General features: G+C 37.7%; 1 protein-coding gene across 1 annotated transcript in view; it reads left to right on the top strand.

Moving 5' to 3' along the window:
• Positions 1–14,049, top strand: part of cers6 (ceramide synthase 6) — a 78,859-nt gene that overhangs the window by 22,602 nt on the left and 42,208 nt on the right. Inside the window, exon 3 of the mRNA XM_056464916.1 lies at positions 1,339–1,469. Coding sequence (XP_056320891.1) covers positions 1,339–1,469 — 131 coding nt within the window. The remainder of the gene's footprint in view (positions 1–1,338; positions 1,470–14,049) is intronic.

Here is a 14,049-nt window from a genome sequence, read left to right as displayed (position 1 = left end):
CGGATCTGTTTTTATTTTACTGTGACGGTTGGGTTTAAGGTTGGGTAGAGGTAGACGGTAATAAAATACAAGTAATGGCAAATTTAATAGACAATATAAATAATTAGTTTAGTTTAGTTTAGTTTAAAAACTTTATTAATCCCCTTGGGGCAATTCATTCCAACATGGTGGTGCTTCACATATAACAAGAATGACACATCAACACTTAACATCAAGTACAAAAAAAATAAATAAATAAAGAAAAAACTAACAATAATCCATCGATTTACTACATTTATTACGTACGTGTGGAACATCTTATTGTCCTTAGACATCGACCAAGGGGCATCCACTCAAAATGTTTATCTAAAGGGTGTGTAATGTCTCCTAGTATTTTATGTGCCATCCTCAACACCTGCTGTTCATAATAGTATGCAAGACTTCGCAGGGGAACTCCCAAAATCTTTGAGCACAAATGAATGATACCTTGAAGACGATTCTTGTTTTTTATAGACAGTGAAGAAAAACAAATAAAGGAAAAAGACCAAATACTCTCAATAAATGAATTATAAAAGGTCTTATGAATAACTTTCTCTACATTTAGAGTTAAGTTTCCGCAATTAAAACAGTCTTTGATGAGCCTTATTAATAATTGTCTGTGTGTTTTGATCAAATTTCAACTAGTTGTCAATAATTGTTTCTAAGTACCTATATTCCTCCACAACCTCATCCTGTGTGTCATTGGTTAGCACCTTTTGGAGAGCAGGTGTTTTTTTGCCAAAGTTAATCAGCATTTCTTTGGTTTTTGACACATTCAGGTCTACTTTCATTTTATTACACCATAAGATACAGTAAAATCATGCAGGACTGGACCATATTCCTGGTCTGAGTGAGAAAGCAAAGATAAAAGCACCGTATCATCTGCATATTTAACCAAGTGCCTATTTTCCTGTGTACTCTGACAATCATTTGTATATGATATAAAAAGAACGGGAGAAAGTACGCAGCCTTGTGGAGAGCCTATAGGAATATTAATGATGTCTGATAGTGCCCCATTTACTCTAACTCTTTGTTTCCTACATATTAAAAAATTCATAATCCATAAGACTATACTATGGTTGAAATAATTCTCGTTAACTTCAGAAGGCCCCTACTGGCCCATATCTATCAGCTGATAAACACTAATAACGTAAATTCAATCCATTAATAACATTTAAGGCTGGTCACTTTTAAATGAGCATGTAATGAAATTTAAAACCTTTAATGCAAACTCAAGTGTTTTTTTGTTGTTGTTGTTGTTGTGCTCTAGCAGAGGCAGATCTCTGAGGTGACATGTTTGTGTGTGATTTGGTCTTCCAGCACCCCGATGAGAAGCGGTTAGAGGGTTTGTCCAAGCAGCTGGACTGGGACGTGAGGACAATCCAACGCTGGTTCAGACAGAGACGCAACCAGGAGAAACCCAGCACACTGGCACGCTTCTGTGAGAGCATGTGAGAATCAGCTCGCTTTCTGGGCTTATTGCAGTGATTCCTATCACATCCAGTTGAAGTCAGAAATATGACCTCCTGTGAATTATTATTTTGTTAATATTTCTCAAATGATGTTTAACAGATCAAGGAAATTTTCACAGTATTGTCTGATAATATTTTTTCTTCTGGAGAAAGTCTTATTTGTTTTATTTTGGCTAGAATAAAAGCAGTTTTTAAACCATTTTAAGGTTAATATTATTAGCCCCCTTACGCAATATTTGTTTCGATCGTCCACAGAACAAACCATCATTATACAATGATTTGCCTAATTACCCAAACTTCCCCCAATTAACCCAGTTAAGCCTTTAAATGTCCCTTTAAGCTGTATAGAAGAATCTTGAAAAATATCTAGTCAAATATTATTTACTGTCATCATGGCAAAGATAAAATAAATCAGTTATTAGAAATGAGTTCTATTATGAATGACTATTATATTTATAAATGCAGGGGGACTAATAATTCTGACTTCAACTGTACATACATAAATGGACATGAAATACTGACTTTATTTTAAAATGCTTTACAATGTGAGAGGAAATAGAGTTACACGGCGCATGGTTTCCGCTACATTCATTCTTCCACGACGGGGCGCCACACTGAAATTCATCATGCCACGGCTACATTACAGCTTCTCATTCAAAACATTCAGTTGTTTTTTTATTAATTATTTTACTATTTTTTTAGGGGTTTTTCACCTTTATTATGACAGGACAGTAGAGAATTCAGACAGGAAAGCATTGGGGGCAGAGAGAGAGGAAGGGTCGGCAAAGGACCTCAAGCAGGGAATCGAACTCAGGTTACCGTGAGCATGTTGGTGCTATTTGTTAGCGCAGTACCACTAGGCTACTGACACTGACTCAGTCGTTTTTTTTAACAACGGGTTATAATCGCACCAAAACATATTAAAAGGTAAGTGAATTATAAGAGCGTGAACTTTTCTGAAATCATAGTAGTGCTGTGCGTTATTTGTTTAACCCTTTAAGGTGACGTGCTAACAGACAAGGTGCGTGAGGCCAGCAAACATGACGTAGCTTTCAGTTATGATGAACACAGTTTCCATTATTATATTTTACTTACAGATAAAGGTCTACGGTTCTGCATACAATGACTTTATCTTGCTGGAGTTTATAACCGTTTCACTTTACTTCAGGTCTATTGTAGGTCTATTGGAGACATTCACAAATATTCCTAGCAAATCTAATAAATTTTGGAGACATACTCGTTACATAAACATAAATAACACTTCAGCAGTGTTTATTTGAGAGCGCACAAGAAGATCTGCGCTTGAGAAGCGTGTATTTGAAGGCGCGCAAGAAGTTTTGTGCAGAGGAAATCGGCGCTCGAGCACAGAGATTCACGTGCTCGTATTACACGAATGTGATCTCGACTTGTAATACTACGCTCACTACATTTGTCAATGAAATAACGCCGCAGGTAGTCGGTAGACCTGTGTATGGCCCAACAGAGTCTGCCACCACAGCTGGAAAAAATCCTAGAGGAAACACTGCGGCTTATAATTATCATTTAATGTGTTGTAGATGCAAAGGTCACATTTTACAGTAAGGTTCCATTTGTCAACATTAGTCAATTAGGCTAGCTACTTCTAAAGCATTTTTCTACATATTGATTGTAATTTTTTAACATTTACTTTTACATTAATATAAATCAGTAATTGTAATATTATTTACTGCATTAAATATTGTTTAAGAGGGTGACACAGTGGCGCAGTAGGTAATGCTGTCGCCTCACAGCAAGAAGGTCGCTGGTTTGAGCCCCGGCTGGGTCAGATGGCGTTTCTATGTGGAGTTTGCATGTTCTCCCTGCATTCGTATGTGTTTTCTCCAGGTGCTCTGGTTTCCCCCACAGTCTAAAGACATGCGGTACAGGTGAATTGGGGCGGCTAAGTCCGTAGTGTGTGAGTGTGAATGAGTGTGTGTGGATGTTTCCCAGAGATGGGTTGCAACTGGAAGGGCATCCGCTGCGTAAAACAGGTGCTGGATAAGTTGGTGGTTCATTCCGCTGTGGCGACCCTGGATTAATAAAGGGACTAAGCCGAAAAGAAAATGAATGAATGAATATTGTTTAATGCTCATAATGCATTCAATATATGCCTACTTTTGTTGCCAGATTATGCATTTCAGATTTGTTTATTATTATTGAATTAGCGTTTTATAAAAGTTGTGTGTGTGTGTACCTTGTAATCCTTACATTGTGGGGACAAAACATATTGATGACATACTGAGCAGTTTTCCTCATGAGTACCAAAACAATGTCCCCACTAGTATAGCAAAACCAGTTCATTTTGACCTTGTGGGGACATTTTTCTGGTCCCCATGAGGAAAACCGCTCATTACATCATCATTACATCTATGGGAAATCATCAAAAAGATAGTTGTACAGTTGTGTGTGTTTGTGTGTTTCTGTGTTTGTTTAGGCCAGGAGACTGAATTGGTATTAGCTTGCATGTAGTGTAATGTTGCTGTTTTGTGCATGTACAAATGCATAAATCATAGTGCAGATAAATAGAGCCATTTTCTCCTAAAAGAGGTGAGTGATTCTGAACTGCCTGAAATGAGTCATCAGTATTTCCACTCTTATTTTTGCATAAACCAACATAGATTTGTTACAGATTTGCATAATGTCAGTCAATGGCCTTTATGAAAGTCTACTTTGACCCTCAAACACTGCAGTTGTAGCCAGGAGCGGACTGGGACAGCTTTTTCACCCGGGAAAAAGTTACTGTTATTCAGGCCGGGGGTTAGTTGGCAATTGGTAAGTGAAGAGCGGGGGGAGGGGGGGAGGGGGGTTGGCGATCAGTTAGTGAAGAGAGTTTGTGGTGGGGTGATTGGTAGTGCGCAGCAGGCCAGAGTCACAGTGGCAGGCCAGATGGACCATCAGGCCACTGGGAAATGTCCCAGTGCTCCCTATGGCCAGTTCGCCCCTGGTTGTAGCAGAAACTGGAAGAGTTTGGATTGTGTGTTGTGAAAACACAGCTTTTTGTGTTGTGAAATCAAATTCACTTTGCGAGTACTTCTGAAAGATGAGGACTGAGGACAGGTGACAAAAATTCAATGTCTAGCCAGCATCTAAGGACAATGTTATTTTGCCATCCGATAACGACATCAAATGACGTTGATATTTGGTTGATTTTAAGTTGTGTTAGGTAATTACCAAAATCCAACATTGAGCCAACATCTTAAACCAACATCATATTGACCTCAAATACAGACATTTATTCCTCTCGCTCAAATATAATCCCAACACATAAACTCAGCATTGTGTATCCTGCGATGTGACAGTTGCAGATGCGCACATTGCGTTATTGTTGCTGAAACAATTTATTAGGGCTGTGCAATTAATCGAAATTCGGTTTCAATTCCGGTTTTGGCTTCTAACGATTATGAAAAAATCATTAATCGAGATAAACGATTATTGCGTCATATACCGTCCCCTTTCCAGTTGTACACATTTGTTGCTCTGCAAAGCTCAGTTTCACGTGAAAATGACAAAAAAACATGTACTTTAATATAACTTTTGCAGCACGGGATGCTCATCGTTCATTGATGTACATTAGAATCATTCATGTTTTTAAAAGCGCGAAAGACACCACATGCTGTTGTGTGTATGCGCTGAGCCTCAGAGACGAGCTGAGCACACACATCTAAAGTCATCTTAATGTGAGCACTTCAATGGTCAAAAAGGTGTCAGAGTACAGTGTTTAGTGATTATTCATATTAACTCTCATTTGTGTAATAAACAAACAAGTTGAGAATCAAAAGACATGTGAAAGAGAAACCATTAATCAGAACCGAACTGCTCTTAAAGTGACAGCGCACAATATTCCTGCTGCCGTCTGCTTTTGTCATTAATCAAACAACCAAAGGAGAAAATCCCTCACTGCTCTTGACTGAAGGACTTTTGTAGCTATAATTAAAGATTTTTTTCTTACAGTGAAGATGCTTAAAGCACAGTTTGTTTCATATTTTATTCGATATTTATTTTTTTATCTTTGCTATGATGACAGCACATAATATTTTACTAGATATTTTTCAAAATACAAGCATTCAGATTAAAGTATGATTCAAAGGCTTAATTAGGGTAATTAGGCAAGTGATTGTATAACAGTAGTTTCTTCTGCAGACGATCAAAAAATAAGTTGCTTATTAAAATAAGGGGGCTACTAATATTGACCTTAAAATAGCTTTCAAAATATTTAAACCTGCTTTTATTCTAGCCAAAATAAAGCAAATAAGACTTTCTCCAGAAGAAAAAATATTATAGGAAATACTGTGAAAATTTCTTGCTCTGTTAAACATTATTTGGGAAATATTTTTAAAAATAATAATAATAATTCATTCATTCATTCATTTTCTTTTCGGCTTAGTCCCTTTATTAACCTGGGGTCGCCACAGCGGAATGAACCGCCAACTTATCCAGCATATGTTTTATGCAGCAGATGCCCTTCCAGCTGCAACCCATCACTCTGAAACACACACACACACACTTATTCACACACACATACACTACGGACAATTTAGCCTACCCAATTCACCTGTACCATATGTCTTTGGACTGTGGGGGAAACCGGAGCACCTGGAGGAAACCCACGCGAACGCAGGAAGAACATGCAAACTCCACACAGAAATGCCAACTGACCCAGCCGAGGCTCGAACCAGCGATCTTCTTGCTGTGAAACGACAGCACTACCTACTGCGCCACTGCGTCGCCCAATAATAATTCACAGGAGGACGAATAATTTTGACTTCAACTGTAATCGTTTTGAATAATCGTGATTACAACTATGACCAAAATAATCATGATTATGATTTTTCCCCATAATCAAGCAGCCCTACAATTTATTGTGCAGCTCAAGGTAAACAAGCGTTGCAGGCTTTGTTTACTGCAGCAAGTTGACATGACAACAGTTTTAAACTGTTCCTGAGCGCTGCGTTTCAAGTACAAAGATGTATTCTGCCTGAATGTGTCCTAAATTTCTCTCAAGGTTTCTCTCAAGGTTTTTTTCTTCACTTTCATCAGTTAGTGAAGTTTTTTTTCCCTCTCCGCTGTCGCCACTGGCTTGCATGGTTCAGGATCTATAGAGCTGCGCATCGTTGGATTTGCTCTTCAGTATTTGGACTCTCAGTAGTGATTATTAAACCACACTAAACTGAGCTAAACTGAACTGAACTTAAACACTACAAACTGACCTACACTGTTCCTATTTACTGTGACCTTTTATGTGAAGCTGCTTTGACACAATCTACATTGTATAAGCGCTATACAAATAAAGGTGAATTGAATTGAATAAATACTTTATGAATTCATCCTGATATTTCTGACGTTTCCTACTTTGGTCTGATGGGGTCTTGCTCTTATGCTTAGTCAAAGTAGACGCTTCCGATGACTCCACAGTTTCCTCAACATTTTTAGATTTGCGAAATATAAACTTATGCATCTCTGCCGTTCCCGTTTTCACATCCAGATGTGTGCTGTATTGATAACTAGCGAGTTATTTGCTGCGCAGTTATAACGTTTCATTAATTTTTTTATTAAATACTAATCAGTAATATCTCTTTAACAAATCTGAAAATATTAGCTTTCTCTCGCAAACCCTTGAAATTATTCTGCGACCCCCAGTTTGAGAACCACTGCTTTAATGTATAGTAAATCAGACTCATTCAAAGTAGCATTGCTGTGCAAAAACATGTTATGAATGTATGTTACACTTCAGACTGTACAGTGTGTTTTCTTTATCTAATAATTCACAGAGTTTTGAAATAAGGGACGTTTTCATCCTGTTCATCAAACTTTATATTTTAAAATCTAAATTGGAAGCGGGATAACACTCTCCTTATAAAAGCCAGCGTATCAACTTGCTGCTACATTGAAAACATGTGATGAAGTGGACGTAAGCGAATATTTTCTCAATTCAAATGAGTAGCGGCTTGGCCCCTTAAACAGTATTCCATACGTCACCGATACCTCACGACCTAACAAGCGGATTTTCCACAGGAGTTTCTTCATGTTTATATGGTTAGAGAGTTTCCGTGAGAGCGCCCTCTGGCCTCCGGAGGAGATTTGCTACAGATAAATTATTCTGCGACCCCCAGTTTGAGAACCACTGCTTTTATGTATAGTAAATCAGACTCATACAAAGTATTGCGGTGCAAAAACACGTTATGAATGCATGTTACACTTCAGACTGTACAGTGTGTTTTCTTTATCTTATAATTCACAGAGTTTTGAAGTAAGGAACGTTTTCATTTGCCATTCACTGACGAACAGCCTCATCCTGTTCATCAAACTTTATCTTTTAAAATCTAAATTGGAAGCGGGATAACACTCTCCTTATAAAAGCCAGCGTATCAACGTGCTGCTACATTAAAAACGTGATGAAGTGATACGTCACGACCTAACAAGCGGATTTTCCACAGGAGTTTCTTCATGTTTATATGGTTAGAGAGTTTCCGTGAGAGCGCCCTCTGGCCTCTGGAGGAGATTTGCTACAGATAAATCATATGACAATCGCAGTTTTGCTCAATCCTGTTCGCAATTTCAATTCGATTAATCGGCCAGCCCTACACTGTCCTCTTTGTTCATGGTTTGTATCGTCAGCTGTGGGATTTGTCAGTGATATGGCCTTTTCTCTGATCTACAGTGGAGTCTAAAAGGCCCAGAGGTAACAGTGATCATCTAATCAGAGCTAAAGCGAGACACTGTGCCATTTCCTTCAGAGGCAATTAATCCAGTCTTCAAAGATCACAGAGCACACTCGCGTTTGACTGAACCCTAATGAGAGCCATGCAATCTCTCAGACGATAATAGAGCTACTCTGAAGCTGATAAAGACACTGTTGGAGAGCGTGTTTTATGGGTATTGAAACCCTACAGAGCAGTACATGGGTCAAGAATGGAAAGTATATAATCCTTTTATTCACTACTGTGCATTTTTATCATGATTTAGAGAAGACATTAACTAACACAGCATTTAGTATTACAATACTTTTTTTATACATGTGATGTATAAATACGGGCGAGGCAGTGGCGCAGTAGGTAGTGCTGTCGCCTCACAGCAAGAAGGTCGCTGGTTTGAGCCTCGGCTGGGTCAGTTGGTGTTTCTGTGTGGAGTTTGCATGTTCTCCCTGCCTTCGCGTGGGTTTCCTCCAGGTGCTCTGGTTTCCCCCACAGTCCAAAGACATGTGGTACAGGTGAATTGGGAAGGCTAAATTGTAGTGTGTGAGTGTGTATGGATGTTTCCCAGAGATGGGCTGTGGCTGGAAGGGCATCCATGCATAAAATATGTGCTGGATAAGTTGGCGGTTCATTCTGCTGTGGCGACCCCAGATTAATAAAGGGACTAAGCTGAAAAGAAAATCAATGAATGAATGTATAAATACATGTACAAATACATGCATATTTGGGATTAGTCAGAAAACCTTATCCCGGTTACAATTAGTTTAAGATGCTGCTGCAAGGCTTTTAAAAGGGACCAAGAAACATGAGCACATTACACCAGTTTTACGCTCTCTGCACTGGCTGCCTGTGCACTATCGAGTCACTTTTAAAATGCTGCTCTTGGTTTTTAAATCTCTAAATGGCCTGGCACCTTATCTGTCAGACATTTTAATTGAGCATCATCCTGGTCGGTCTCTTCGGTCATCTAACCAGAGACTGTTATTCATACCTAAGTCAAGGCTGAAATGCAGAGGTGACCGTGCTTTTGCAGTAGCTGGTCCTAGGCTGTGGAATGCTCTGCCCCTCTGTATCAGATCTGTTTCATCCCTGTCTGTTCTCTTTGATTTGGCATTTTATCAGTGAAAAGTGTCTGTTTTAGCAATAATTTTATAATTTTATATATACATTTGTTTTTTATCTGTTTTGATTTGTACTGTGCAGCACATTGGTCAACCTCTGGTTGTGTTAAATAGTGCTATAGAAATAAAATTGACATTGACAATTGACATTTGATTACATAATAAAAGACTCTATTTAAGGGTCACAGTGCAGCTCCCAAATACTCATAAATTGCCACTATGTTCATATTAAATACTGTCAGCCACTGTCATTTTTGGCTTTTATGTAGACTTATTCATTTATAATGAAGTACCTTGTAGTATGATTACTTATACTTAATACTTCTTTATACATCTTTATACTTAAGTACAGTTGAAGTCAGAATTATTAGCCCCCCTGTTTATTTTTTCCCCAATTTCTGTTTAACTGAAAGAAGATTTTTGTTAACACATTTCTAATCATAATAGTTTTAATAACTCATCTCTAATTACTGATTGATTTTATCTTTGCCATGATGACAGTAAATAATATTTGACTAGATATTTTTCAAGACACTTCTATACAGCTTAAAGTGACATTTAAAAGCTTAACTAGGTTAATTAGGTTAACTAGGCAGGTTAGGGTAATTAGGCAAGTTATTGTATAACGATGGTTTGTTCTGTAGACCAGTGGTTCTCAAAAAGCTAGCGACCCTCAATGTAAGATCATCCAGAACTCATGACTCCCCACTACCAAAGCATATACAAACAATAAAAATAACTTCTTTTACGCTGTTCACAATATCTTAACTATATTTACTATACATTACAGGACTCTAAATTAACATTTTTGCTAGGTAGCACTGGTGCTCCTAACTTTAAAAATGTAGGCGCACCAGCCAAAATTTAGTGGCACCCACCAATTATGAGCACCGTTACTACAAGTTTTATTAACATATTTATTGCATTTGAAATCAACACTAATCAAAACTAACTAGCAAAAAATATATATGCATGCGTGAGGAAAATATGTCTCAATGAAATCCTGTTATCACAAGAAAATACATGTTTAAAACATAATTGAGTGACCAAAAGATACACGGAGTGCTCACCGGCCCTGCACGCACTGCTTGACATGAATGAATCTGTTAATAACTGCGCTGTGTTCTGACGGGTGGTGTCTGATATTGCACAGATGCTTTTGACATATACCTTATTATTTGCATACGTTATTTTAATAGCAATACCGGTCTTTTCATGAGCTGCAAAATTAGTTTAATCTTAGTCAGTGCAAGCCCTTTTGCGATGGTGTATGTGGTGGTAAATTTTACATATAGCTGCCGCTTGCATGGCTGACAGCATCTGGCGAATAAATAAAGGATTGAACAGAATCTCTTGTGCTTAAAATGTGTATATGTGGCAAACAGTTACCTGAAAATTCCGTCCCACAGACTTTACAGTGAATGCTTTAGTTATTTTCATAGCGGACTTGAAGCCACTGGAAGTATTTTATCCTCTCTTGGAAAAGTGTAGGTGGTGGATTAACATTCACCACGTGATCAGTAATCAGATGTGCCATTATTTGTATCTTCAGGTGGTTTCTAAAACTAAATCTGTCAGTGTTGTTTTTATTCTCATCTTCAGCGCTTTACATTTTCGCGGTTGTCGCTCCTGTCATCTGAATGCAGAAGACATTGAGTGATTGACAGCTGATTTTAACCAATCCATTCGCGTTCAGTTCTAGAGCAGTGGGCCAATAAGAAGAGCGTGAAGGCGGGCAAGCGTTGCGGGCTTTGTTTACTGCAGCAAGTTGACATGTCAACAGTTTTAAACTGTTCCTGAGCACAGCGTTTCAAGTACAAAGATGCATTCTGCCTGAATGTGTCCTAAATACTTTATTTACATTTACATTTACATTTAGTCATTTAGCAGACGCTTTTATCCAAAGCGACTTACAAATGAGGACAAGGAAGCAATTTACACAACTATAAGAGCAGCAGTGAACAAGTGCTATAGACAAGTTTCAGGTGTGTAGCTACAGACAATTTTCAGGTAACTGTTTAAATACTTTATGAATTCATCCTGATATTTCTGACTTTTCCTACTTTTGTCTGATGGGGTCTTGCTCTTATGCTTAATCAAACGGTTCCGGTTTTCACATCCAGATGTGTGCTGTATTGATACCTAGCGAGTGATTCGCTGCACAGTTATGATGTTCCATTCACTTTATTTAAATACTAATCAGTAATATATTAGCTTTCACTTGTAATACTGAAAAATATGTATTATAATCACTGAAAATTACACAGTTTTTAAATCACTCTCGCGACCCCCAGTTTGAGAATCACTGCTGTATTCTATCGAAAAAAATTATCTTAAATGGCTAATAATAATAACCTTAAAATGGGTTTTAAAAAATTAAAAACTACTTTTATTCTAGCCGAAATAAAACAAATAAGACTTTCTCCAGAAGAAAAAATATTATCAGAAATACTGTGAAAATTTCCTTGATCTGTTAAACATCATTTGGGAAATATTTTAAAAAGGAAAAAAAAAAATTCTAGGGGGGGGCTAATAATTCTGACTTCAACTGTATATGTTGGTATGTAAGCATGATTCATTCATTAATTTTCTTTTCGGCTTAGTCCCTTTATTAATCTGGGGTCACCACAGCGGAATGAACTGCCAACTTATCCAGCATATGTTTTGCGCAGCGGATGCCCTTCCAGCTGCAACCTATCACTGGGAAACACCCATAAACTTTTGCATTCACACACACGCGCACGTACGCACGCACGCACGCACGCACGCACGCACGCACGCACGCACGCACGCACGCACACACAGCCAATTTAGTTTATTCAACTCACCTATACCACATGTCTTTGGACTGTGGGGGAAACCGGAGCACCCAGAGGAAACCCACGCCAACACGGGGAACAAGGGGAGAACATGCAAACTCCACACAGAAATGCCAACTGACCCAGTCGGGGCTCAAAACAGTGACCTTCTTGCTGTGAGGCGATTGTGCTACCCACTGTGCCACCGTGACGCCCCTTTAAGCCTGATATACAATGTTATTATATATACTATTGCTGTCGTTGTAAAATAGTCTCATTGTATTCTAGTTTGAGCATTAGCCAGCTTTGTTTCGCTTTCGATTTTTAACTAGCTGACATTTTCACATCAGAAGTTCACATTCATTCATCCTGGTTTTTGTTGTTTTTTTTGGCATATAGATAGAAATGCCATTAATTTGCAGCACAGAAGTGAGAAATCTCTGTCTTGTTAGTGATGTAGCCAGACTTTAGCAGTGTTTTTTGGAGCTCTTTGAAAGCTCAGCTCAGAGACTGGATTATTGCACACCCACTGACAACGAGCAGTATTTTTAGTCTCCATAGAAACAGCATATGACTTTATGGTTCGTACAGATTGTGTGGTCAGTTTGGCGTGTTTGGTCAGAGTTGTATAAACAGGCAGATGTTACTGTTGAAGAGACCTGTGTTTGTTGACGTGATGGTTGCGTAATGTTCAGATGACATCTCATCTCTTTATCCCATACAAACATGGAAATACATTTAAATGTGTCTAAAATTTCTCATAATGCGTCTAGCTTTCTTTGAAATCTGAAGCTGGTGTGCTTTAAATTCATAGTGTAGTTGGATTACTATAATAATGTGGATGGTTTTTTTAGTATGTTTTTTTTACTGAGGTAATAAATCACATTCATGTTATCCTATTAAGAGAATTATGTATTTATGTATACAATTGAAGTCAGAATTATTAGCCACCCTTTGATTTCTGTTTTCGTTTTTTAAATATTTCCCAAATGATGTTTAACAGAGCAAGGAAATTTTCACAGTATGTCTGATAATATTTTTTCTTCTGGAAAAAGACTTATTTGTTTTATTTAGGCTAGAATAAAAGCAGATTTTAAAATTTTTAAACACCATTTTAAGGTCAATATTATGAGCCCCTTTAAGCTATATTTATTTTTAATAGTCTACTGGACAAACCATCGTTATACAATAACTTGCTTAATTACTCTAACCTGCCTAGTTAACCTAATTAACCTAATTAAGCCTTTAAATTTCACTTTAAGCTGTATAGAAGTGTCTTGAAAATATCTAGTCAAATATTATTTACTGTCATCATGGCAAAGATAAAATAAATCAGTTATTAGAAATGAGTTATTAAAACTATTATGTTTAGAAATGTATTAAATAAATCTTCTCTTCGTTAAACAGAAATTGGGGAAAAAAATCAACAGAGGGGCTAATAATCCAGTGGGGCTAATAATTCTGACTTCAACTGTATATATATGCCATTTATTTTCATCTCCAGCTTACATCAGAACAGCAGAAAACAGCACTGGTGGGAGGCGGGTGTTGGCTCGATTTGCCTTAGTACCACCAATGTGATGATATCCACCAGACATATCGCACTGCTACTCATGTAATATTGAGTTTATACAACAGTTCGACGGCACAATTGTGTATATAAAACACATTTTAAGATTATAAGGCTGAACTGCATGAAATGCCATCAGTCTACAGAGATTTCCCAGTATTTCTCTGTTGCAATCAGGATTTCACAATAATTAACCCCAGAAAAAGCCAAAGTAAAGCGAACAGTAGCAGATTACTGTGGTATGAATACAGCACTACAGAACACAACAGAGAGAGATCGACTCAGAATGTCACTTACCTGTTTTATAATGATTTGATCAGCTTGATGTTTATCTATCTGCACACTTCTGATTATTAATAG

This window comes from Danio aesculapii, chromosome 9, assembly GCF_903798145.1.
Source record: "Danio aesculapii chromosome 9, fDanAes4.1, whole genome shotgun sequence".
Taxonomy (NCBI): domain Eukaryota; kingdom Metazoa; phylum Chordata; class Actinopteri; order Cypriniformes; family Danionidae; genus Danio; species Danio aesculapii.
The sequence above is the reverse complement of the archived record's forward strand: the minus strand, read 5'-3'. Positions and strand labels throughout refer to the sequence as shown.